The sequence below is a fragment of the Anticarsia gemmatalis genome, chromosome 16 (assembly GCF_050436995.1).
Source record: "Anticarsia gemmatalis isolate Benzon Research Colony breed Stoneville strain chromosome 16, ilAntGemm2 primary, whole genome shotgun sequence".
NCBI classification, from domain to species: Eukaryota; Metazoa; Arthropoda; class Insecta; order Lepidoptera; family Erebidae; genus Anticarsia; species Anticarsia gemmatalis.
Window position 1 is genome coordinate 11,540,806 of NC_134760.1, and position 27,748 is coordinate 11,568,553.

The 27,748-nt window shown below is 35.1% G+C and overlaps 4 protein-coding genes across 5 annotated transcripts; 2 read left to right on the plus strand and 2 right to left on the minus strand.

The window, feature by feature from the left end:
• Positions 1–1,175: 1,175 nt before the first annotated feature.
• Positions 1,176–15,111, minus strand: Adk2 (Adenosine kinase 2). Of its 2 annotated transcripts, none has more exons than XM_076124107.1 (6): positions 14,911–15,111; positions 13,028–13,183; positions 12,304–12,447; positions 5,275–5,464; positions 4,320–4,490; positions 1,176–3,636 (listed from the first exon to the last, which is right to left on the minus strand). In XM_076124107.1, exons 1-6 carry the CDS (start codon positions 14,922–14,924, stop codon positions 3,250–3,252), a joined length of 1,062 nt encoding a protein of 353 aa, XP_075980222.1. In that variant the 5' UTR covers positions 14,925–15,111; the 3' UTR covers positions 1,176–3,249. The 2 variants fall into 2 exon arrangements, with proteins under 2 accessions (XP_075980222.1, XP_075980221.1); XM_076124106.1 differs by lacking the exon at positions 14,911–15,111 and adding an exon at positions 13,593–13,658.
• A 319-nt stretch (positions 15,112–15,430) lies between these two features.
• Positions 15,431–17,573, plus strand: LOC142979125 (heat shock protein 60A-like). Its single transcript, XM_076123881.1, has one exon. It carries the CDS (start codon positions 15,588–15,590, stop codon positions 17,304–17,306), a length of 1,719 nt encoding a protein of 572 aa, XP_075979996.1. The 5' UTR covers positions 15,431–15,587; the 3' UTR covers positions 17,307–17,573.
• Positions 17,574–18,332: 759 nt separating this feature from the next.
• Positions 18,333–22,365, minus strand: LOC142979249 (tyrosine-protein phosphatase non-receptor type 13-like). The gene is made up of 2 exons (XM_076124076.1): positions 22,140–22,365; positions 18,333–21,675 (listed from the first exon to the last, which is right to left on the minus strand). Exon 2 carries the CDS (start codon positions 21,669–21,671, stop codon positions 18,408–18,410), a length of 3,264 nt encoding a protein of 1,087 aa, XP_075980191.1. The 5' UTR covers positions 21,672–21,675; positions 22,140–22,365; the 3' UTR covers positions 18,333–18,407.
• Positions 22,366–22,716: 351 nt separating this feature from the next.
• LOC142979250 (vesicle transport through interaction with t-SNAREs homolog 1A-like) lies at positions 22,717–27,515 on the plus strand. Its single transcript, XM_076124077.1, has 5 exons — positions 22,717–22,944; positions 23,130–23,188; positions 24,544–24,664; positions 24,936–25,141; positions 25,465–27,515. The coding sequence occupies exons 1-5, from the start codon at positions 22,851–22,853 to the stop codon at positions 25,612–25,614; spliced, it is 630 nt and encodes a 209-aa protein (XP_075980192.1). The 5' UTR covers positions 22,717–22,850; the 3' UTR covers positions 25,615–27,515.
• Positions 27,516–27,748: the final 233 nt, after the last annotated feature.

Consider the following 27,748-nt stretch of genomic DNA (forward strand, 5'->3'; position numbering starts at 1 on the left):
ATATTTCTCAAAATGTCATTGCAATTTGCATCTTGGGATTGCATTCGTCACCTATACCAGCTGCAGCAGGAACTAGAGATTTGAGGCAAAGCTCACAATTTATCACGACTCATGAACTTGAACGGTTATAAAATAATATTATAATTTAATTGGAGTTCGTTGTCATAATACATGACACAACAATAAGTTAATTTTTAATGATCAAAACCTATTGGTACCTACACTCTACAGAGTTGCGAAAAATTATGCCCGGAACAGCCTCATGCTTTCCACCAAGAGTTTATAGCAGTTTGTGCTCCGTCTTTTAGCCCGAACCAGCAGGATAGTAAATACCTACCTAAGGACATAATACTCTTGGTTTACAAGAAAAACATTTTCGGTTAGATAAGGCCTCCGCTGAATAAACTTATAGAATGAGTACCTATACCATATTATATTATTATGTTTCGGAGAAATGCATAAATGGTACCTACGAAACTGGAACGCTTCTTAAGTTTGTAATTTTTTTACTGGCAATAACTTTTTTCGAACGCTAGAGAAAAAGCGCGGTCAGCGGGTATTTTGGAAAACATGCTCAAAAGTTTAATTTTGTTTGTTTACTAGCTTTTGACATTGTTTTATTTATGGTGTGTTTATTAGTCGAAATCAGATATAACAAACTAAATGGCAGTAACGATCCAGTATTCAAATTCGATCGCTTTGAAATTTGACACCAACTTTTGTTATGAAAACTTCAAAAAACTTTTCTAAGCGGAAATATGAAGTAAGTTCGTCTTGTTACTTGTCCAAAACCAAATTTATAATAATAGTATGTTATACTATTATAAAAGCTGGCACACTCAAGCTTTACTCATTTTATAAATGAACAAAGCCGCTCATACGGGATCATACGAATACGAGGGAGGACAAGAAGAAATATAAATTACTGGAGGCCGCCCGCGACTTCGTCCGCGTGGAAACCCTTCCCGTGTAAATCCCGATCCCTCGGGAACCTCGGATCTCGGGATAAAAAGTACCATATGTGTTATTCTGGGCCTGCTATCAAATTTCATCGAAATCGGTTCAGTAGTATTTGCGTAAAAGAGTAACAAATATCCATACATACATACTCACATACTTTTGCATTTATTAGTAGGATTATTTCGGTAGTGAGTTTTTCAAATAAAAACCAAAAATGTATACAAAAATCTTTATTACACAACAATTAATTACAAACATAAGTACATCACAACTGCTTTATGTACAACTTACAGGGCGCCCAAAGTTAGAACAATACCCAAGCCTGGCTGTGTCATCTGCAGAGGGAATACTTGTGTGGATGACAAAATTAAGTTCACATGCACTGACCTAGACTCCATGAGGGTTACACGGCGTTTGAAAAGGGTTCTTGAGGGTACTAACGACTTTATCATATTAGAAAACTATAGATGTATGCCTCTGCTTGGAGATGAAGAAAAAGTCCCAAATTGGAATGTACATATTGTACATTATTCTATAGTTTATGTTGATAAAAAATTACCAAAAGGTTAAAACTATTATTTTGTTTTTCTATTTTTGTAACATAATTGTAGCATTATGATTTTTTAGTATAGGATTTAGATTTCAGAATTTATTTTTATGTTTGAAAAGTTTAGACCAGTTGATTGTTTTACAGTCAAAACTGTATTTCTTTACTATTTTATAAGTTTATTGTATGATATAAGGAAACATTAATGCTTTATGAGTTGACATTACTATAGTTCCTACTTATTGACAAATAATTTAATAAACATAATCTAAAAGTATTGTAATCTTCAATAATAATGTTGACCATTGTAATGTTGATAAACCCTGGAGGTACTTGTCAATAAACATGTTTACAAAATATTACTTTTATTTTCCTATCTGCTAAGATGACACAGATAAATTTTAACAATAAAAATGTAACAAAGCAACCCTTAAAATTAATTATTGCCATAAAAATAAACTGGTGCCTGAAGGTTTGTTTGTTGCTAATTTTACAAGTACAAGACAGTGTATCACCTGATACATAGCACTGATATTTATGTTTTCTGCCTTGCAGTACCTAACTGAATAGTATAAATACTATAAAGTTAACAAGTGAGAATAATTTTGTCGAAAGTAACTATTAAAATAGTTTTATATACAACAGTTAATTTTGCAATACATTTCCCACAAGTTATTTTTTAAAAGTAGATAGAATATCAACAGACTAGGCTTCAAATTACATATTATTATATTATGCACAGGTGTGTTGTGTGGTATTTTTGTTACAGTATATCGAGTTACACATTATAATTGACATCAGATCTATTCATAATACTATTACAGTTACATGTGTTGAGAACTATTTCTATACTAAAATGTTGAAATGAATAATGAGAAGTCTTTCATTTTATGTGCTTGGACTAAGATGTTTCAATTTAAATAATATTTTTAACAGTAATCTAAGATTTTAGGCGCCTAAAGTTCAAAGACAATTTTCACAGGCTGCCTAGTTATGATCATATAAAAATAACTAAGTATGTAAATAATAAATTGATCCAATGTGGGAAGAACAAAGTAACCTAAAAAACATTCTTGTAGAAAATAAGTAAGAAACTGTTATCTAAAAAAGTCAATAATAGAAAAAAATGAGCAAACATTATAAAATAGAGTACAAACTATAGACTTGCTATGACATCAAGCACAATTTGGCGCCAATACTGTGATTTGTCAGTGCTTGAATATGTGATGGTCAATGATCGATATTGTGCGTCACTATTGATATTTATATATACTTACACTATGTACATTTGCAGCGATGCATTACCTACTGGAAGAACTAAGTCAACAGTTATCAAAGACATGGACAAAACATAACATTTAATAGTGGAGTAAAGCTTTGACACTACTTTTTGAACTACAACTTTTGGTACTTTTTATTGAAATGATCTATTACCATGAATTTAGACTTAGGGTGTTTTAAGACTTCAACAGCATTGCTTTAAAGTTTAATAATCTCAGTTGTTTCTAAAATCTAGACACATATACTGCGAAATATTATAAGATGTTGCCATAGACAATACAAAAATAGAAACAAAACTGTTGAAATATATTTGTCCAAATCCATGGGCATAGATAACTTCAACGTGTATATTTGCATAAACAATATAAAGAGTTCAGTCTAAACTGGAATATGTATAATTGTATAACAGATTCTATATCTTGTACAATATTTTGAACAACTACTCTGGTCCGTACGTTTCACTAGCACTCTTTGCAGTCCTTGCTTGGTTTAAAGTCGCTATCGCCACTGAATGCGCAGCCAGAATGCTGTATAATATGTCTGGCTGCGTAGATACCGCATTCGACACAAGTTTTATAGGAGTTACCTAGTACGAACTGGCTAATGAATCCTCCCGTGAACGCGTCTCCGGCGCCATTTGTATCAATGATTTGTTCTCTAGTGAGAGGAGGGACTGGTATGAGAGTTACTTTGCCGTTTTCTACTAGGATGACTGGATCGCAGCCCTGTGTGATGACCACTGTTCTAGGGCTTTTTGCATTGGTCTGAGCCATTTCGGAGATTTTCACGCCGATCTCTTCCAAGTTCGCGCCGGGGATGTTGAAAGCTTTTGCGAAGGCGTCGACTTCCTGTAAAGATAAAAAAATGTATTTGTAAGTTTGTTGTTTTCTAAATACTGATGTTTTTATGCTAAAAATGTCCAAAAAGAAGGGAGCCTCTTGTAAATAATTATATTATCGTTCATTTCATTAGCTTATAGTTTGTAGGTATTAGATACCTCTTTAAAGAAAATCTGTCACACGGTTATTAGCCGTTATTAATTGGATTAGATAGTACTATCTAAATACATTTGTTTTTATGATAAAAAAGCGTGTTTTCATTATTACACAATAGAAATGACAGAAGCACAAATCGAAAATACGGTTTGAATACGTCCATTTAAATATTATATTTTATTTATTACTTAAACCTATCTATATTCTATTTTAAAAAAGACAACTCCCGCACTAAGAATTTATCTTGTGTTGCGAGGACTTTTACAAACAACGGACACAAAATACAACCGGATCAGAAACAATAATTATTTGTGGATCGCACAAATAACTGTCTCATGTGGGAATTGCACCCACGACCTCCCGTCGCAAAAGTAGCGGTGTAGTGACCTAAACCACATCGCCAAGGAGGCAGTTTTTAGGCATTTTTCTTGGGAACCCTTGAAATTCCCTAATTGATGTACCAATTACTTTCATAAATCGTCATTACATATTCTAGTTAGTATTATTCATTATATCAATAAAAAATCTAAACTCACAGTTTCATTTCCAAAGAGTACATCGACGTAAGGAATGATCTTCTCCAGCGGTTCCTTGAAGAACTGTGACACGAAGGGCGCGCTGAGGTTCATGAGGAACTTGTGACCGTTGTCGTGAGCGTGCGTCGCTAGCTGCATTATTGACTCCGGTGATACTGCCACGAAGAAACCCTGTGAACGAATAAAATAATCATGTTTAATGTGATAAAAGGAGCAGGGGAATATGTCCTATGGCGTCTTAAAGCAGTCTTTCATCCAGCTTGAAAAAGGGCGTTAAAAATCAAAATCAAAATCAAATCATTTATTCATTTAGGTCAAGTGCTGACACTTATGATAGTCAATGATACAGAGAGTGAATTTACCGCCAGTTCGGAAGGTAGGGCCAATGAGAAGAGCTGGCAAGAAACTCCTGGCCACTCTTTTTAATCGCCAAATGATTTTAACAATATTTATGCTGGTATAAAACATTGATGATGTAAGTAGCTGCTACCTACCAACACTACCGAACACACTTTGGTCATAACATAATTTAAATAAATCAATATATTATGGTGCTAAAAAACAAGATATAAATAGTATTGGAAGCATGATGGGAGCATCTACCCACATAGTATAATATAAGTAATGTTTACATAAGAAGGCTGCGTTACATAAGAAGGCTCTTCCTTAGCCTGTGCTAAAGAAAAAAGTTACTACGTGTTCCCTATATCGTCAGATTATAAACATACTACGCCAGAATATAAAAGTTGTAAAAAAAAAACGATCAAAATATAGCATTGTGAAAATGTAATTATTTTTACGCGATCCAGGACTGTGGTGACTCTAGTTTGTCCTAATGGACGCCGCTAGGTGGCGTTTTTAAACTATATTATAATTACCATTTATGTCAAACATGATTGCCTTGCGTTACTAACTCTCCTATCACATTTTTTATTTCACTTAATATGCAACTTACCGAAACATAAAAGCACTTGGCAGCTTCAATAGCCTTCCTCGATTCTTCTTTAGCGAGATGGTCTGCGGTGAACTTCTGTGCGGCGGCGAGGTTGGCGCACAGGGAACGTTTGGTGCCCGTCACTAGCACAGCACATGTGCCCGTCGGCACCTCTTTTGATACCTGGTAGCAGAGTTTCACACCGTCCGCACTGAGGGTAAAGAAAAATTGTGAATATTATTATTGCTAGCAGCAGTGGGGTAAACCTGTTTGTTTAAAAAATAATAAGTACTTGGAAATAAAATACATGCGATAGTTCCGGCAAAAGTTATGTTGTCGATATTGTTTCGTTTAAGTAGCACAGGTAAGACCAGAGTTGAGACTGTCCCACGCTATTTTTTTTATTAATATTCCTCTTAGTTTAGTTATTCAACAAATCTATACTTTAGGCAGACATGAGTGTACGAGAGTGGTGGATATTAGCGCAAGGAGGTTTTACTAAGACATTGTAAAAACTCAAACACTATTTGATGTTTGCAAGAAATGTTTTTATGACTTACATTTAATAAATAAGGAAAAAGCACGATTCCTGTACATTTTTCCTGTCTACCGTGGTTTTTTGTACGAATAGAAATGCTTAGTTAAAGCTTATAGGGATTAAAGGTATTTTATAAGGAAATTCTTGATATTGTGTGAAGAAAATAAATAAGTCGGCGTCCATTGTAAATCAATATCAAAAAATGATAAGCTGTTTTCCAAAAGCATTGGAAGTTGAGTAATTAAAGCCCGATTTATATGATGCAAGTTTATTAACCGCTGCAGAGTGCAAAGGCCAGTGTAACTTGCACCGAAACTTCAGGCATTGCAAGGTAAAATACGTATTCGCGTTAGTTGTTCGTATTCTATTATACTCTGATCCTATTACTCTAAATTATACCTTTAATATTCGTTCATAGATGCTATTTGTACCTATCAGTGTGACCAAACGACAGTGTGACGTCACCTAGCACACAGATAATATCTATGCGTTAATTATACACCGCACTGTTATGATAATTATGTGGAAAACCACACGAGACTTGTGCTTATTTATAAATGTACTTCGAGAACGTTTGTAGTCTGTTCCTCTTCCTGCTAAGTTTATAAGATTGTATAGTTATATCGTAGTTTTCTCTTTCTTCTCTGAATGACTTTAGGACGATCAAGATACTTAATTAAATAACAAATAGTATCCTTTAGGTTACCTATATCGTTCAGTGGCTTGCTGTGCGAATAGGTACCTAATAGTTTATCTTCCTTCCTTGAATCGCTACATAAAACCATTTGATGAATCAACTTTAAATCGCATTTAGCAGGTATTCTGCATATTGGCTGCTACTGGTAACGTATAGGGAAGTGAGAAAATTTTGAATTATATAGGAAAAGAGGACAGGTTCTTTGAATTTTTTGGAGATAGAATTAGAAGACTTAAAATACAAACGTCGTTGAGAACTTTAATACCATTGTAAATAAAAATACTCTGGGTAGGTGATCTTTTTATAATTCAAAGTATGCAGCAACAGATTGCGTATAAGTGGTCAATCAATATAGACAGCCGTTGCGCGGACGACGTCTGCTCCATGCCAATTACATGCATTGTTGAAATATTCAACACTATCGATTATATTGCCATCGTCTTTCATATTGTTCTGTCATATCTACTCGAATTGAAACACGTGTACCTTCAATAGGACCACAGCAAAGCAAAAAAATTCAAAGTCCACCATTAGAGCTCCCCAAATCAGCTTTGGTATTCCCAAAATATACTTTGGTGTTTATAAATTGACACAGGAAAAGCTTTTTAAAACAGTTTAATACAAAAATTTAAACCTAGTTAGACAATACTTAAGCTTAGCAAAATCTGCAGCACTCGATTTAAAGGGCTTATCAAGAAATACGCTACCATTTATAGTGTAAAACCGACTTGTATATAAAAGCAGACCTTCCTTCAACACTACATAAATCCGTACCTACTAGTCCCAGTAACAATATATTGATTTAACACGTTGCCACTTTACTAACACAAATTCGAAGCAAGAACCAGCAACCTAAATAGCGAAGTTTAAAAAGGTCACGGGGTCATTGGGGCGCTTCAGAAATACTATTCACGGTCAAAGGTCATGCAAAGCAATGTCTCTTAGCTCTCTCTGCGTGTACCTACATTTAATATTAAACATTTGATAAAAGATTATCCTTGGATACTTTTGGGAGATGCGCTGGTTAAGGTTGCCATTACGTCGGGAGGTCGTGGGTTCGATTTCTACGCAGAACAATTATTTGTGCGATCCACAAATAGTTGTTTCGGGTCTTGTGATGGAGCAACTGGCCGTAAAGCAACTATTGCCTTCCTTTTAATCGGGACCAAGATCCCGTGATACACAAATTATCAAAATTAAAATAGGAACTTATCTTATTTATCGTAACTACCACAACTTTTAATTGACCTTTTATCCATCTTTAAACAGTAAAGATAAAAAAGACGTTGTACACAATACAAGAGGTGTGTATTCAGAGTGGAATGTCACACAGGATGCATACTCTTGACAGAATTATCTGATTGTCACTCTATCGCGTCTTTGGAAATAGGTAACTATGCGACTTCTTCACTAAACGAACTATGTTTGTAAAAATAGGACCACTTTCTCAGACATCTAAATAGGCGACAAACATTTCTGTTGTTTGTGACTCTTTTCGTAAGTAAAGCAAGTTTTTTAGTGTTTCTTTTTAAGATTTTCTGTTGGACAAAGTGATCGGGCATTTTCACGAAAATCTTTCACTATTCACGAAGATTTCTGAACAGAAAGTAGTAAGTCGCTTGCATACATACTTGCATTTTGAAGTCGCTACTTCTAATACGTTCATTTTACTAGGAATTATTTGTTACACAAAAGAATACGAATTTTCTCATACCATTAACACTTCTCATGACTTTTTTGTCCAATAGCAATGTATTAAATAATAAATAAGTAAAAGTAAAATGTAATATCACTAGATATAACTATAAAAATTACTTTATAGGTCATTGTTTGAGTTCGTATTGAATCTTCGAGATAAGAACGTAAGTACTGATAGAAGCTGTGCAAACAAACGTGTGAAAAATGACGTGTTTTTTCAACATTTCAGTATTAAAATGTATCATATTAATACCTCCAACCGTGGCGTCGTTAAAAATTCTAAAATCGAATTAAAATAATGCGTTAGCAAACTTGAAAGTATTATGTCTATCGTAATAAATTTGTTTGTCGTTGGCGAAAATTCATATTATTATAACAAGTCGTGTTACAAGCATTTTTGCAAAGTAACACCGTGGTATCTGAGATTTTCTAGGAATTGGAATTGGAAAGGCTTAATTTACAAGATTTCGAACACCATTTTCAGTACTTAAATCTCTACCACCAAAGGTGGTCCAAGTTTGTCTAGATTTGTTCTCAATATCTGGCCACCTTCAACTTAGTTACTATTAGGGAATGAAAGGCCCAAAGCAACTTGTTTATAAACTAGCACTGTTCCAAAACGAACGTCTTAAACTGTGTCCAAAAAGTTTTGTTCAAAGAATAAAGGGCATTGTACAACCACAGATAAGAAACAGACAGACAGGTCATATGTTATCATGCAGATAGGAAGGCTTATCTTCAGCTTCGTTACATCATGCTAATCGTCTGAGTGAGCGTAATTAATCGACGTGTCAATCAGTTGTGACGATTGTCCGTTAAAGTGCAGTTTATTGATAGGTCGAAATAGGGATGGATTTTATCGCCTAGCTGCCGGACACATAGTTTTGTTTGAGAATTTTAGATTTTTTTAATTTTAAGAGTACACTTGAGAGTTTGATTCAATAGACGGCTTTTAAGAGGGTGGGAAAAGGATCCGAAAGGATCTCTAGAGGAACAGGACAGGGCGCAGAATTTCGAAACATTCAAGGAATTCTTGATAAATTTCTTGCTAGGTGTTCTGTGATCGTGGATTTGGACTACGCCAAAATATTTTATTTATGATATCTAATGCGTTCGTGATTTTTTATTATGTTCACTTAATACTACGACATTTTAATACAGGAGTGGTCTTTCGTATAAAAAAGTACAGAGTGGTATTTAGTCAATTTTATTTATGTAAACAATTTAATTAAGATTTTATCATGTTATAATGACCACCATTGTTATTGTCTTTGAAGAATAAAAATCTGATTTGTCATATAGGTATTTATTCTTACATAAAAATAATATTTCTATACTTTTTGAATACAAACGTATTCAAATTGAAATTCAAATTTAAAATATTCTTTATTTCGTAAACTTTTTACAAAGTATTTGAAACAGTCAGTAACGAATTATTACAGTATTGAATGCATAGGTATGATTCCAAAGTCCTATAAAATAAAATAGGTTAGTATTTTTCACATGAGATACGCGTTACGTGATTGAAGTGGCCCGATCCCGTCACAATGACTGACGTTATCTCACACAGAACATTGATAACAGAAGCAAGTCATGTTGAGAAGTTATATCTATCTACGATGATATAAACCGCGAATCATTCGATTATTTGTCATGAACCATCTACAGAATAAACGGCCTATAATAAACTCGACACTATTGCAATCGAAACTCTTTGTTCAACCTGAAGAGTTATATCCATTTCTCGAAATAATATTCGTTATATTTTTTAACTTCTGCACTAAGAATTGCTCTTATCTTGGGGACTTTTACAAACATACAAACAACGGACACTAAGTACAACTAGACCCGAAACAGTTATTTGTGGATGGCACAAATAATAAAATTGTTCCGTGTGGGATTTGAAGCGTCCTGACGTGACCTGACTGAACGGCGTGGTGACCTTAAGCCACTGCGCCACAGAGGCAGTCAAAATGATATTTCTTTTAATATGTTGAATCAGCATTGTTAAACTAGATCATATCAATCGTTTAACGAACCGGTTTTCGTACAATGAGCCAAAAATAAAACTTTTGTTGTACCTATGCGCGTGCGTGTTTAACTTTCCGACAAGAATCTATTACAATCTTTACCAATGCTTTAAAAATAATCTAAAAAGCCGTAAGTATACTCAAAGATTTTTATATCTACCCATTTATAGTCAAGAATTTTTTGCAGTTTGGGTACCTATTTTTTATGCTAATAAATGATTTTCACGACAATAACTGTGTCTATCTAACTGTCTAACCCCCGGTTTAGCACATTGATCGGTAGTTTATCTATTCGATAGCGTTTTTTTATGAGTTTATACGCTATTGAACAGATAAACTACCGCTAAATGTATTCAGAAATCGGGGATAAATAATCTCTACAGTCTATATATCTGGATCTATCTTCAACTAGAATAAATCCTTGTCTTATCAAATTAAGTTAAATTGACATATCTGTGGTAACTCTTAGATGAGCTGGCAGGTAGCATTAGACGATTGTCGTTCCCATAGCGATAATCTTAAGAACATGAACTATTGAGGAAACAGATCTATCAAGATACGATCGACAAGCTTCTTGTAGAAATGTAGTTAATGCTTACGTAGCTGACCTAATTTATTTTTGACGCGATATGAATTCTTGACTCAAGCATATTTCAAGTATTTTTTTTTTATTCATTTTGCATAGGTTCCCTTTTATAGTATACGGCCTAAGGATGGAGAATCTAGCGCTACATAAAGGCTATACTCTATACTTTTTTCATTTACAATTTGTCTTTGGACCTTCTACCACAACGAAATGCTCTTACGCCTATTAGGGGACCGTATTACCCCTGCATTGGGAATCTATGATTGAGATACCACTAAACATTTTTGTATGTATGGCGTAAGATATATGTATTATTTTATGTATCACAATATCTTACGCTAAGGCGTACGCTCTCAAATAGTTCGGTATTCATATTCACCCACTCTATGTTGCGACTGTATTAGTATTCATAATTTTATTAGCGCGCAGGTTTATGCTAGCCCTGATGATGCTAGATTGTAACTATGTTAGGTCAGACGACGACAAAGTTTTAAAATATCATTATTTTGAATGTGAATGTTTATTTTCCATTGAACATAAAAAGGAAACTAATTGCTTATCGTGAAATATTATATAACAATAGCATTATAATACGTTAGCCAAGGCCGTAACGTAATTTATGATAATAATATACTACCTACTGGTAGAATAAAAATGTCTGTGTTCATAAAAAATAATGATAAATATATCCCATCAGTCATTGTTGATAGCCGTTGTTATCCCCGAAAATCATAAAGGCTACTAGCACCTACCTTCGTTCTACAGGATACAATAAGCTGGCTTACTCTCGGAAATCGTAGGTGAGTATCTACCAGGGAGGTCTGCTCACATAAGCATCAAAGTTAATCACTTCAAGGTATGGAGAAAAGTGCAAAGCATTCAAAAAGTTCCAGACTTTCCCGAAAGAATTAAAAGTTCCCCAAAGCCTGGTCACAACTGATAAATGGTACGCGTAAAAAGATTTTCCGTACAATAATCTTAGATTATTTTTTGACAGCGATTTTTAAATCGCTTACAGTGAGACCAAAGCTTACTTAACAAGTAATTTTACTCAATGTGATGTTTTTATTGAATAATGTTTGTTTACACCCTGACATTGGGAGGTCAATCATAAGGAAAGTGCTGATAGTGGTATCTTACGCAAATAAAACAAGACTTTGTAAGAATTTGTGTAACATTATGAACATCAATAGTTGTGTTTGAAGACTAAAAGCCAATCAATTTATCATCTATTCACAGCTTCTAAGTCTTCTCCAAACTTTTAGAAAAAAAAATGATTGGAAGATGCTTTCGAATTCGATAATCGATAAAGTCGAAGCTTGACCCAGTTATCAAATAAACACGCATTTTTGCTTGAACCTAGTTTGGACAATGGATTTGCTAGTACGACAGATTTAAACAAAACCATATGCGTAATGATTTAAAGCCTACTGACCGAACAAGAACGATTGTATAGAATTTTTACCTAACTTAATAAAAAGCAACTAATTGCAAGACTCACGTGGCTCTCTCCCTCAGGATAGTGGCGTAGTCGTCATCACCAACACAACCAAAGTACGTGCAGATGTTGGGCTTCTTGAGGATCCATTGTGCCACTCTCAATGAGTTCTGTACACTACCGCCAGCTATGAACTCTGCGTTGTATCTGTAAGGAACAGTAGGAATAAAACTCTTGAAGAAAAATACCTGGACTGTAAATAAATAAATTAATATCATAGGACAATTCACGCACGGTTGTCTGATTCTTAACTAAGCAGAGCTTGTACTGTGGTAACCAAGTATCTGATAAATATACTTCTATAGATAAATTTACAACCAGGCTTAGGACAGATACTCGTGCTCATCACACAAATATTTGTTCCGGGTGGGATTCGAACCCGTCACACGCGGCACTATGGATATTGCGGCAAGGTGACCACGTTAACCACTTCGTCACACGTGCAGTTAATAAATAATATTGAACTTTAAACTGCCTGCCCGGAAAATTGTGCAACGATTTTCCATTCGGATCGTAGAAAATGACGTATTTTAGCAAGTGTAATATACACCTTGCCTTCATATGTTTCTATCGGGAAATTCTAAAATGTCTGACACCCAAATATTATAAAACACGTGCAGAATTAGAAACACACGAAGAAAACTATAATGTTAAAACGAAACAATGTCATTTATTAAACTACACCAAAAATAGAAGTAAATATTTTCAGTAGTGTCTTCAAACTTACTTGTCCATAAGCTCATGATACAAAGGCATGTGTTTTTCCTCTGCCATGATGGCATCATTGGGGTGCAAGTCGTATTTCTCCAGCAGATCCTCTCCCACACATGCTGAGATGTCCAGCAGTGGGTTACCAATACCCACAAGAATGCCTTCTGACAAACTACAACAAATATAAGAGATTTAACATCAGTAATAACACGATTTATAGACATGTCACAATACAGTATACATTATAAGGGATCAGCGGGTATTCTGCAGTGAAGACTGATATAATTTATCCAAAATGAATCAATAACTTTTAGGTTAACATTATGTTTACAACATTTGTCTCATCAGCATTAAGGATTTAAAACAAATTTTGTGTGACTAGAAATGGGAGTACCTTCCTTGAATAACATGTAACTAACTAACTCATACACTAGTAAATCCAATGTGAAGTATAATTTTATTTATATACATAATAGTCAAACAAAACTACAGGTGACTCACACAAATATTTATAAAAGATATTCCTCTTAAAAAACAAGTTTAACATTTTGAAAAAAACTGGTTTCTCAGCTCTAACTTACCAAAATTTTGATGGCATAATAGGTTTTATTTGAATAATATAGTTCTAAACACTTTTGTATGATATTATACGTCTTTCCTGTTATAACTCTTATGTAAAATTACTTACACAATATTACTTTGATCAACAATAATTAGTTTCCAACTGTGACTAAATAAATTCTATTGTTGAAACCACATTTTACCTATGCTTAAGCATTTCTAATGCTTCTAGATTATGTTTAATCTATCACTAATTAGAGATTACATTTCTATTATCTAATTTAATCCAATAAAAAACATTGTATTAAGATTATGTGTTATTTTCTTTGCCACATTCTATGTGAGGGCCTAAGGGATTGTCCTTAGGAGAGCCCATATAATGATAAATATAATTTTTCACAATTTGCTATTAGATAGTAATGTAGCATAGTACTTGTAACGGATAGTCAAGTGTGACAAGACGTATGGATGAAAATGAAGCAAGGGAAGTTTTGAAGGTTCATTCAAAGTGGTCTGAATACCCTTATCTGAAAAGACTTGGTCTTATGTATGTATGTAATATTGGGTCTCTAAAACTCAAATCTACTTAATGTGAATTCTATTGACTAACATTTCTAGTAGGCTAAGTAAATATTTACTACAACAGAGAACAAAATAATAACCAAACAATGCAGCGAGCTTTAGGAGGCTTTCCATCTTCTTGTGATTGTTGCCGACATATTCTAGAATCTGGTCGACAAATCCTAAACAAATTATATGAGTGCTTAGAATTTTTACTAATAACAGAGCAAGAGCGAGCTCTAAAGCTAGGTAGTAGGTCCAGGTTTAAACCTGCTAGTCTAAATGTATTATCACAATTCAGCTACCAATTTCTGCCCTGAATTATAAGAATAAAATAATTTAATTTATATGCCATTAAACTACAGCTTAATATTTATAGTTTTAGAATAAAATAACTCATAAAAAATTGTTTTATTTTAAATATTAAATTTTAGAAATTTAAAGAAAATAATGAGATGCAATCCATGTTAATTTACAGAATAATACTGAACTAAAATTATTTGACGATAATTTATTTTGAATGGGAACTAGCCATAAAACGAATCATGAGGTTATGACTTCGTAAATAACAATAGAAACGCTTTTATTATAGCACGTTAAATTATCATGTGAGAATATACATCTAAAAAGCGGTTGTAATATTCAGTAACCTAGCCGCACTAACTCCTTATCATGTTTGCCGGTCTTAGGCGCTATAGAATGACCGTTCCGTCGAATTAACCAAATTAAAACAGCCGCCGTCAGAGGAAGTTCAATAATAAGATGAAAATATCTTACCTAGATGAATCCATTATGTAATATTGGTTTTAAAGCACAGAAAAAAATACTAAACAAGATATTGCACACGGTTTTAGTCGAAAATATAATAAACGATGTTATTTGCCTTCGGCAACTTATTACCGCATGTTTTTGTTGTTACGAGAATCGTAAAACGTGTTCGCGATCTGCGACTTGCAAGCAAGATATGCCAAATTTTGTGAATTGAGCTAAATGTCAAAAATATGACAACTTGTTTCGTTTGGATACACGTCCAAAGACTTTACCATCAGTGTTTACTTTCGTAGCAATGTTATTAAATGTCAAATATCACACGCACTAGAACGCTTTCAGACTTGGCTGAATGTTTTTTTACAATGGTAACATTTAGTAGCAAAGACACATTTTTTATTTTCTAGAATTTCATTCGTTCTATGTTCTTTCTCATTCTATAGCACTGAGATCTTACTATAGAGTAAAAGAGAGAAAAAATAATGTTACAGGCTGGTTCTGTTCTTCAATGGAGTTCAGTTCCAAAAACCATAGACCAAGATCGTCCTTAGTTCCTCTACCGCGTTAGTATTTCATAACCTACAACCGGCGGAAGATCACGTTTTGCGATCCCGGCGAGAATTTTCGAGAAAGAAGGTTGGAATTCAATTTTGAAATACTGAAATATCATTCCAATCAAAACCAAGATGTTGCGCCTACCACGTGTTGTTCGTCAAACAGTTTCATTCCACAAAGCCCATCAAATTTCAAGATTTTACGCCAAAGATGTGAGGTTCGGTGCTGATGTAAGAGCCCTGATGTTGCAGGGCGTAGATGTCCTTGCGGACGCTGTCGCAGTCACAATGGGTCCCAAAGGCAGAAATGTCATTCTGGAACAGTCATGGGGCTCACCAAAGATTACAAAAGACGGTGTGACAGTTGCTAAGGGTGTCGAGCTCAAAGACAAATTCCAGAACATTGGCGCAAAATTAGTACAAAATGTCGCGAATAACACAAACGAGGAGGCCGGAGACGGCACAACGACAGCCACAGTTCTCGCCAGGGCTATTGCTAAGGAGGGCTTCGAAAAAATCTCGAAGGGTGCTAACCCCATCGAGATCAGAAGAGGAGTCATGCTCGCTGTAGACTGCGTCAAAGACAAGCTGAAGAGCATGTCTAAGCCGGTAACAACGCCCGAGGAGATCGCACAAGTCGCCACCATCTCTGCGAACGGTGACACCGCCATCGGTCAGCTCATCGCTGACGCAATGAAGAAGGTCGGCAGGGACGGAGTTATCACCGTCAAGGATGGTAAAACTCTCACCGACGAATTGGAGATCATCGAAGGTATGAAGTTCGACAGAGGTTATATTTCACCATATTTCATCAACTCCTCAAAGGGTGCCAAAGTGGAGTTCCAAGATGCTTTGGTGCTGTTCTCTGAGAAGAAAATCAGCAACGTACAGACCATCATTCCTGCCTTAGAAATGGCAAACCAACAAAGAAAGCCTCTGGTAATTATTGCTGAGGATGTTGATGGTGAAGCTCTGTCCACACTGGTTGTGAACAGGCTTAAGATTGGTCTTCAGGTTGCAGCTGTGAAGGCACCAGGCTTTGGTGACAACCGTAAGGCCACCCTCAGTGACATGGCCATTGCTGCTGGTGGTGTTGTATTTGGTGATGACGCTAACTTGATCAAGTTGGAGGATGTCCAGCTCTCAGATCTTGGACAGGTCGGTGAGGTTATCATCACTAAGGATGACACTCTCCTGCTCAAGGGTAAGGGCAAGAAGTCTGACATTGACAGGAGAGCTGAACAGATCCGTGACCAGATTCAAGAAACTAACTCTGAGTATGAGAAGGAAAAATTACAAGAGAGGCTGGCCCGTCTCGCCTCAGGAGTTGCTGTCTTACATGTCGGTGGCTCCAGTGAAGTGGAGGTCAATGAGAAGAAAGACAGAGTCAATGATGCCCTAAATGCTACCCGTGCAGCTGTTGAAGAAGGTATTGTTCCCGGAGGTGGCTCAGCTCTCCTCAGATGTATTCCAGAGTTGAATAAGCTAAAGACTGCCAACTCTGACCAAGCTACAGGTGTTGAGATCGTCACAAAGGCCCTCAGAATGCCGTGTATGACGATCGCCCGCAATGCAGGAATCGACGGCGCCGTTGTAGTCGCCAAGGTCGAGGACTTGGGCCCTGAGTTCGGATACGACGCCCTGAACAACGAATATGTAAACATGATTGAGAAGGGTATCATTGACCCCACCAAGGTTGTAAGGACGGCGCTCACGGATGCCAGCGGGGTAGCGTCTCTCCTTACCACAGCGGAGGCCGTGATCTGCGACATCCCACAAGAGAAGGAACCTAACCCCATGGCGGGTATGGGAGGCATGGGCGGTATGGGTGGCATGGGTGGAATGATGTAAACCAACCCCCTGGACTTCTAAATGCATTTATTGTGTAAAAAGAACTGTTATAGTAGTTATATCACTGTTATGGGTATTGCAAGATATCTTGTAGTTTGATTGATTTTATACAAATTGTGGAGTGAATGTGTATTTTCCCATTATTTCGAGTCTGATTGAGTTACAAAAGTAGGAAGGCAATTTTCTGTCTTGTTAGAATATTTAGTTTTATTTGCTTGAATAGAGCGAGCAAGGTGTTATTTTTAAAATAAATGATTAATGTTTGTATTCTGGCTTTTTCTTTTTTCCTCAGTTATCATTAAAAATGATAGATCCACTGGCCAAATATCACAATTAATTACCTACTATTATTAACGTCATAAACATAAACCTCTTGGTTACTTGACCTATACAACCAATGCTTACTTATTTTCATCAATCAAATCATATTATTTTCACGCCGTGTGTGTTTAAAGTGACAGAAAACCAGTTTTCCGCTGACCTCTTTACGTTTGGCTGGTTCATGCATAATGCCATGTGCTCAGCTATCTAGAATTTTCGAGGCCTTACGAGATAATATAAGATACATGTAAATTACATAACACGAAACTCGATAAAAATGCGGACTGGGTTAATAACTTGTCAACTTCGCGACTGATAACAACTTCATATCAAAGTTCATCGTACAACTACAAAGTAGCTAGAGCAATGTGTATGAAAATAGCGGAGAATAGGCGCGATAGATTGGAACGTTGCGCTTATTGCAAGGCGTGTCACGTGTTCTCGATTACAATGAGTTTAACTTTGCTTATGTATTTATTTACCTGCCTAGGTAGTAACTACTTTTAAAAAAAATAGTTTCTGTCACAGTTGAGTGACTTGCACGTTATTTAACCCATTTTCATCAGACGTGCCTTGAAGTTTGCGCGGAATGATAAGCATTATTCTGATATTATGCCCCTACCTATCAACGAAATCTCTTATCTTTACTTCATCACTACGGAAATAAATCGTATCTTGACTATTGTACAAGTTAAAATTCACATGTATTACGTAATAGCATTTAATAAATTTGTCTTAAACATAACGTAAAATAATTCTTATATAAAAATACAATATTATTTACAAAAATATCTGATCTTCGTCTGAATCTCCAGCACCATACACGAAATGTCTTCGCGTCACATTTTCATTGACGATTGCACTCGGTTCAGTCTCTACATTGCTATTTTTACATGGAGTTACTGGGTATCTCACTGGGCCCAACCACCGCCTGCTCAGGCCAAAATTACGTGGTAACGCTACGTTCTTTGATGAACTGCTCTTAACAGATTTATCTAAACTGTTTAGTGATGACTGAATGGATTTCAATGACGATTTCTTTAGTAAATCGCTAGAATTGTCGTTCAGGTAGTCATCAGATAAATCTACATCAGCAGGAATACTGAGGCTCAAAGGTCGTCGTTTCGACCTTGCATTTGGTATTTGGCCACGCCAAGTATTGAATTTCTGGGAATTCTTCTTCTGAGGAGTGTTTTCTTGAGAGGAGTAGTTCCCTATGTCAGATTCTTCATAAACTTTATTCTCTGAATAACACTTCTGTAGGTTACTTTTATTAGGCGTAGTTTGTCTACTAGATTTATCTTTCATTCTGCTTATAACTTTATCTTTTGTTAACTTTATTAAAGCGTATATAGTTTTTAAAGCTTCTTCATTCAATAATTCATCATCTGATATCTGTACATCTAAGGCACTTGCAACACTATTACTTATACATTTAGTTGGTACAGTTTTGCTATCTTCTAGTTGGTTTTCAATGTTATGTTGGTACTCTAGACTGCAGGCTTTGCTGGCGTTTTGGAGAACAATGAGTTCCACTGTGTGTGGTGCAGACTGCAACATAGCTAAGGCTTTATCATATTTAACATTTAATAAAGTTTTGCCATTAACAGATATGATTTGATCTCCTGGCAACAGTTTCTTACATAAATCAGCAGGACTTCCTGAAGTAATGGACTTTATGTACACATTGCCATCAGATCCTTCAGCCACTTGCAGTCCTAGAGCATTCATTTCATCTCTTTCTAACACAGCAGTGACAAATATCCGTTCACCCTGCACACACTCCATGTTGTCAAGTTTCTCAAAGAGTGATGCATTCATACATGACTCATTATGAGCAGCATTATAGTTAAAAACATCTGGGTATACTTTAGGAGATTCTATCACATAGGCAGTTGGTGCACTCGACATATTTTGGTTGTAGTGTCTTTCTGGTAACAACTTCATACTATTTACATTGCAGTGCTGTTTCTGTTCACTACTCAGATCATCAGAGTCACTTTGAGTCATTGTCAGGTCACCTTCAGATCTTAGACATGGATTGGAAGTTCTGGCTGGAGATCTTGGGTACCTCCCATCTGTGACAGACTTCATGCCATTGAATACTCTTGTGCCCATCTTTACTCCTTGTCTTCTTGGTATGCTGCAGCTTTCTGAAGAAGATAGACCATCATTTGAGGAATTTTCTAGAGCATGAATGCTTGACACATTGAGGACACTCTCATCACTTTGTGGTTTATCACATAAAATCTGTCTCAAGAGTTCTTCTGTATTGGGCTTTTCATTCTCCTTATTCTGCACTTTTTTTTCCCCAAAAATATCCACTTTGAATCTTCTTCTAGTTGGTCTCCTCACCCTGATGGGGTTCCTTACAGCCATATTATAACTATCTTCATAGTTACTTCCATTGAACTTTTTGGGACTTTCTGCAGTACTTGATGGGCTGTTTATCTCCCCAGATAAGTAATTCAAGAAGTCCTCTTTAGCATACAGTTTTAAATACAATCTGTGATGTAAAGAAGCTAACCAGAATGTAAAATAACTTCTGTTGTCCACCATCTTCAATTTATATTTTACTCCAATTTTGGACAGTCCTGAATAAGAGTTGGGCATAATATACAGGCTCTTTTTGTTATAATAAAATGTGTGTATATGATGCCATGGTAGACTTTGTAGAACTATTCTATTCATATTGGTCCCTGAGTCATCAGTGGAATGATTATTTCGGGAATAAAGGGTAATGCCCCTTGGACCAATAGAGAGCCAAATATCTCGGCAAAATCCATCTCTGGTTGCCCAGATAGCTGAATAGAAATGTGCTCCATAATCTCTGAAGGTTTGTGCCAGAGTTATGTAATTTATTATTGCCTTATTTCTTTCCAGACCGTGTCGAGATTCGTGCGCCCTTTTCATACGCAATTTAATGTCAGCCATGTCATTAGTAATAACTGTCTCTGGTAGATAATGTTCTAGTAAAAAATAGTCAGCAGTTCCATGTTCTCTGAATGAGAACTCTCCAAATTCTATATGTAATGCATATCCAGCTAATAATATGAGATTCTGAATTGTTGAAGTAAGTTGTCCTTCGAGTGTAGCTCTTCTCAGTTGTAAATACACTCTGTACCTCCACTCTCCACCCTGTATATTACTGGCAATATTTTTTGGCAAGAAGAATTTAATTCTCAAAAATAATGTCAGTGTTACATCATCTAATGTTTTCTTCTTACTATTCATCTTGTGCCAACTCTCTGGAGCTACTTTTTTAATCTTGTAATCATCTGGTAGGAACACAAAGTCTCCACCCATTAGGATGGCAATACCAAGCATAAAATTATGTTCATATTTCTCACTGTGAACAAGTGCTTCAAATATTTGTCCAGCAGTTATAACATGTGGATCACATAACACTTCAACTTTCTGTCCATTCAGTAGAACTACTGTAATAACTCTTTTATCACAAACTGCTGAGAGGGTCAGGTCTATATGTTTCGCTGGTTGAGATGCTCTAACTATGAACTCTGGGCCAATACAACCTTCTTTGCCTTTAAATCCACATTCAGCTTTATACAGCCTTGAAGCAGCTCTCTGCACTGGCTTGCCTCTCCTAAAATTAGTGTTTATTTGCTGTTGGGATTTGCCCACATTGTCATTTAAGGCTATAGCAGTCATAGACACAGTGTTAGTTGGGATCCTAGGCTCTTCAATTTGTGTACTACAAGCTATCTCAAGTGTAGAATGGGCATTACTGAGGCCACCTCTCCTGGGTGTATCAAATAGATTGAACACAGGTTTTCTGTGGTTCCTGGGTATTCTACAGCTTGGGAATGGGTCTCTTTCATCAGGTGACTTGATGAGGCCCACACAGCTTCTTGGACGGACACTGACTTTTAATTCTGTGTTGGTGCTAGCCTCCTGAGTTTTGTTATGTCGTCTTTTCACATAGTGCATGTCTTCATCTATGTTGAAGTCCATGACGGGGCTCAGCCCTATCGACGCCGCCGAACAGGAGCTACGCCCCGAGTCTTCGTCGCAATTTCGCGGCATTGTGCTGAAAAGAAAACAATACGTGTGAATGAACTGTTGACACTAATTGATTGATAATGCAACCACTAATTGAGCGACACGAGATATTTACGAAGAATCGAAAGTGTTTATAATTACGCATTCATAAGTTCACACATTAAGATCTTTTTATAAATTATTGTTCGTTTTTCGAGCATAGGTATGCCTTATCTCGTTGTTTTCTATTGGTTATAATTAAATTAAACATGATCGCTAAACGGACATTAGATATTCAAATATGCGAGCAACGAGCATGTTTGTAGAAAGTATTAGTAAATAGTTATTTACAATGTATTACACAGAAAAATTCATCACACAAACAATCAATTGAATTAGTCATATTGTACTTAAACACTAGTTAATCCATTTAACTATTACTATCATAGAACTATGTGGCTCGCATTCGTACATCGACATCACAAAAGTTTAAAAGTTTTTAACAAAACTTACTCGTAAGTTAAAACCGGATCATTATACGCTCATATTTTATATCTTTACTTTCACTTTCCATGTTTAAACCACAATAAAGTAATATACGACAGTCAATCACAACTTTTATTTTCTTCATCAAGTTTTATTCACTTGAACGTCTTGCTTGAACTCGGATTACAAATCGCTTGTTTCACACATTCCCCAACAACATTCCAAAGCATTGTACGCCCCGTGCTAGTTTATGAATGTACGTTAGATTATAAAACAACAGAACTGTTTAAATTATGTAATAAATGCTTTTCGGTAAAAATAAAATAGAAGAAGAATAATAAGTTACCCAATAAAAGAACATTTATTAACACAATTTTAATTGCCCCGCTATTGGGACGTACAGTGACGATTTATTGTTTTTCATTGCAAACTTAACTTACGAGTAAAAACGAAACGCCTCGTATCTGTCAAAAGGTAATCCAAACATTGAATTGGACTATTTGTAGCATTTTAAACATGATGAGGCTGTCATTCATGGAAGCGTACTCTTTCCAACACACGATGAAAACTATGGTTCTATTTCTCTCTCACACTTTTACTGATAATTTGATGCATTAAGTTGCTAAACGAGTTCAATTGTGTTGTGCAGTCATGATTTTCACTCTACGTGTTTTATTTTAAAAATACCTTATTGATTAAGTACTGATCCTACTGGGTCAGTTATTATTTGTGTTGAAAATGGCTACATTAATACAGTCGTATGAGCAGCAATATTCTGTGTTGACTGCGGACATAACAGCAAAAATAGGACGTCTGAAAACAGGCAATGAAGGTAATGTGCTATTTATTTTTTAATCTATTTTACGTTTTGCTTACCGGTTTTAATATAGTATTATGATGAAATTGATATATCAAATTAAATAATAATATTTTATAATGAGATCTTGTGTAGTATCATAATTGTATCAATGTTCTATGCTAGTCTTAATCTAATTTTATTCATATTTAATATTTCAGACAACCGTGATCAGTTGTCCAGAGAAATATTGGCAAATTTTGAAGAGGCAAATGACTTGGTAAGTTTGTTAGAAATTCATCAATGACTAGTTATTATTTATTGTATTGCAATGTGATTTATTAAGATTAGGATCCTTTCCCTCTAAAAAGTTTTAAAATAAAATATCTTATTCATTTGTTTACTATCTATTTCCATTCTATTCAATAGAAAAAGCCTATTGTTATTATTATGGCTAAAACAAATAATAATACTGAGATGATAATATGAAATTAACCTTGTACCCAATACAAGTAGAGTGCCTAAACACAATAGTCACTTGTAATTTACAAGTGTATGTCATATTTACTTGTGTTTGAGCTTATCTTTGTGCCAGTGTGTGAATGTTCAGACCATTTGGATGATGCAATAAAATTTACTTAAATATGCTCTATCACTGTGGTACCTTTGCCTATGCATGGTAAAACAAAAAAGGAAAAAAAAATGCTTAGACTATGATCATGATTGCTGTTTAGTCTTTGTTCCAATCTGGCTGATTAACTTATGTGTCAACTGGCCCTTTTTTTAGAGAAAGTTAATCTGCTATTGGAACTTATTGGCCTATCCTTAAGCAAAAGGTCTTTTTCAAACATCCATCAATCAATCTCTCAATCAAAAGAATGATTACATTTTGAAATTCAGTACCTACTCATCACAAATACCTTTTTTTAAGTACTTCAATGGAAACGAAGATGTGTGAACATGGTCTTCCTCAATTCTTTAAGACTACACACACTAACTTGTTATCTTTAACAAATGTTTGCTATTAAGATTATCATTTGGAACACACAATTAGTAGATAACACATTATTATTTTAAGCTTGTATTTGTGTTTCCTGTTACATAATGTTAATTATATAATTGTTTTAGCAGGAAACAATAGCCATAAATCTAATAAGTTGATTAGACATTACAAAAATGTAATGTAGTGAATGCTATGTAATCAACTTGATGTACATTATTGTACATATGGGGACATAACAAATGTTTTGTAATACCTGTAAAATATTGTTATCTTATATTTCTGATAAAAAAATTCTACTTCAAGGAACCCACCATTTTCAATTGCTTATGCAAGTGAAAAAAAAAATCAGATGAAAAAAGATATGATTGTTAGCATATTGTTACTTGAATGAGGAATGTGGCTTTGAGATCCTATTTATAGCATTAAATCGACCTCCAAACATGCACTGTCATGCTTATATTTGGAAACAACTTTTTTGGCAAACACTTTCTTCATTTTGGCTTACAAAGTAAGGATATCTTATACACACAATTTCTTTACTTCCTTGTTATATATTTGTACAAAAATAATGGTCTGAGGAAATAAAAACAGAATTTTAACGTATGCTAAAACTAACTCGTAATTTATTTCAGTTGGAGCAACTTGAGTTGGAGTCCCGTGGCGCTGGGGCGGGGTCCCGCGTGGCGGCATACCGTGCCGAGTTACAGCGAGTACGAGAGGAATACCGCTCCGTCGGTAACAACTCTTCTACATGTAAGTTACCATTACTATGATACACTGCATGAAACAAATTTACATTTACTAGAAAATTTGTGGCAGTCAGATATTTCATTGTCATCAATTTTGCCGAGCGATTGACTAAAATTTAGCATATTTGGCGAGGACCCTCTATGGGTGACCTCTTAAGTATGTTAGCAGTGCGATAGTCGCCATGCTTCACAATGCACGTTAAATAAAGTAATCAAACTTAAGAAACAGCAAAATAATTTTACCAAAGTTAACAAATATTTTTTATCGTTTCCAGATAACATGGACACAGATGAGGTATACGACGACTGGGGAGCGAACGAGCAGCAGCGCAAGTTGTTGGACAACACGGAACGCCTCGAGCGGACCGGCAAGTCGCTGACTGAAGGGTACCGCGTGGTGCTCGAGACAGAACAGATTGGAGCTGCTGTGCTGCAGGACTTGAGTGTGCAGAGGGAGAGCATACAGAGGTCTAGGGGACGGGTAAGAAACACTTATTCACTGTTTACAATAAAAAACCTTAAGACTATAATACTACTGCCAGTGGAACTGGTCCTAAACTTTAAAAAAGTGTCTTGCATCTATGGAAAAATGCAATCTAAAAAGTAATTTCATAATATAAAACAGCTTCTGCTAGTGTCTAACTTTCAGTGCAAGGGACTTTTGGTTGGCTTTCGTCGGCAATCGAAGCGCTTTTGCGCCACCAACGCTTTTCAAACAGACCTTAAAATCGTTAACTGTGTAATAGCGAAAACTTTCAAATTGTTTGGCGGCACCTGTACCAATATTTATTTTTTCTCTTTCAGCTCCGAGAAACAGATGAACAACTAAACCGGTCCACTCGCCTCATGAACTCAATGATAATGCGCGCGCTTCAAGACAGGTTCGTGCTGATTATGGTGTTCCTCATCCTGGGCGTGCTGCTCCTCGTGGGGGTGTACTTCTCTCTGACGTAGCATCTATACCCCTAATAGTGAAGTGAACCAGTGAAGAGTTCTGAAGAACTGTGTATATTCTCGTTCGGGCGGTGTTCGCTGTTTGTGAGTCGGTGTTGTAGCAAGGAAGTGTATGGCTGTTTTCATATGGGACTGTTTTGAAGTTAAAGTTAAAAATTCGACGATAATTTCGGCATATAATTACATGTCAGAAATATTATCTGAATGGTTCACACTAATTTCGATTCATACAAAGAACTAATGAACATGAAATGCATACACTTTTTATCTATTTGCAGAAAAGAAAATGTTTATAAAAATTTTGACTAGATTTGGTATTTATTTGTTTATTTTGGAAATGGAAATTAATATCTCTCTTTTTATTTACAGTCCCATATAAAAATGACCTTGTAAGTAAAATATCATGAAAAGTGCAAATAGTTGATGTTAAGAATTAAATCTATCCAATGGTTGTACACACTGTTACAAAGCCTTTAGAGTCTCATGTAATATAATCATTACTTATCACACAAATATCATCTATGCATCTGTCTGTAAGCATTCAAAAATATTTTCTTTATTGGTTGAAAGAATAAAGCATTTTAGGCTGTTGATTTTAAGGTTAAGGGTCTCCTTTCTATGTATAGCAATAAAACCAATGTGGATTTTAGCAGTTACCATTACTGCTGGTTTTGTGCGGTTTATAATGCAAGCTTTTGACAGACGTTGTTTATCCAGTTTATTCACTATATAGTTAATTAATTGATGGTGGTAAATATGAAATTAAAACATAATTAATGAGATTATTTTATTGTAAAATAACGCCGCTAAATGGATCATATAAGAAAACGTTAATATTTTTTTGTAAATTTCTATTTAAAAATATTGTAGGATGTTTGCAGACAGACATTTTACTTGTTGCTTAGTATTAATATTTGGCCTATAGGTATATAAGCTGCTTCTAGCGTTAAGCTATTGTGATTGTCCTAAGCATTCCCGCTGCGTCATGATTTTTTGTGGTTTACCCCCAGACTGTTGTTACTAGTCGTAGAAATTATTAGAAAATTATACTTTTATTTATTTTAGAACCTTTTCTTATCGCCAGGAGTTTTACTTGAAAATCAATTTTCATTATTTGACAGATGTACAAAATAAAAAAGTTAAAAACATGCTGAAATTGCAATCCTAAACATTTTTCAGATGGCCGTCAGTTATCTACCTCGTTAGCAGAAAGTTCCGAAAATTATAATAAACATATCTCTAAACAGTATTTTCGTTTTGAACCACGAAAAATCATTATATAAAGCTAAGATTGTTCTTTTAAAACTTAATATAAATGCTCACTGTATAAAAAGAAAAGTCTATCTAGCAATTTTATAAATTAGGTTATTTTTATCTAACTACCCTCACATAGAAGAGAGAGAATTATTAAGCACTATTACACAACAATATCGATTTGTTATACTACTGCAAAACGTAAGCATTTGCTGTTTTTTATTTATTTACTTCTTGCTAGTCTTATTAAGAAGTAAGGGTATTTTTGTCTTTTAATCATTAAACTATTATCCATCAAATCCGTGTTTAAAGTGAGTAGCTTTTGACAAAATACTGAAAAATCATAAGTCAAATAAATCTGACCGATATACATTTTAATAAACTTGTTAAAGTTATGTTTATATCATCAAAAATATTAAGTTCTCTTGCTCTTTTATACAAAGTTATGTTTATATAAAATAGGACATCGAGGTTTCAGTGGTAAAACAAATGCTTTCCTAACTTTACTTTTAAAACGCTTGTAAAATATAAAGACACAAATGTATTATCATGTATATGAGACTGTTATAAATAATGTAGATAGACAAATATTTATTGTAAGTGTATCAGGTGGCGCGAATAAAGTGTATTTAACGTTTTGAACTTTATCCATTTTTTGTTATTCATTACCCTTTAGGGCCTTTAGGCAGCTCTGCCTAGCTTATTTAAAATGCATAACGGTTATTGAATAAATGGCATATTTTTATGGAAATTGTCTAATATCACTTGATTGGGGGAAAGCTTATGTAGTTAGTGCAATTGAAATCTGAATTAAAGCGCAACTGCGATGGTTATTTAGTAGTTAAGTATCCGGCATTTGAGTTGAGTATCCCTGTGTTAT

Excerpts from the sequence above, each read along its gene's own strand:
- Adk2 (XM_076124106.1), bottom strand. Across the intron at positions 12,448-13,027 it reads TATCATGAGCTTATGGACAA|ATACAACGCAGAGTTCATAG; the intron begins GTAAGTTTGAAG and ends TGTTCCTTACAG. Across the intron at positions 3,637-4,319 it reads TACTCTTTGGAAATGAAACT|GAAGTCGACGCCTTCGCAAA; the intron begins GTGAGTTTAGAT and ends TTATCTTTACAG.
- LOC142979125 (XM_076123881.1), top strand. The coding sequence starts at position 15,588 with ATGTTGCGCCTACCACGTGTTGTTCGTCAAACAGTTTCATTCCACAAA.
- LOC142979249 (XM_076124076.1), bottom strand. The coding sequence starts at position 21,671 with ATGCCGCGAAATTGCGACGAAGACTCGGGGCGTAGCTCCTGTTCGGCG.
- LOC142979250 (XM_076124077.1), top strand. The coding sequence starts at position 22,851 with ATGGCTACATTAATACAGTCGTATGAGCAGCAATATTCTGTGTTGACT. Across the intron at positions 23,189-24,543 it reads TTGAAGAGGCAAATGACTTG|TTGGAGCAACTTGAGTTGGA; the intron begins GTAAGTTTGTTA and ends AATTTATTTCAG. Across the intron at positions 24,665-24,935 it reads CGGTAACAACTCTTCTACAT|ATAACATGGACACAGATGAG; the intron begins GTAAGTTACCAT and ends TATCGTTTCCAG.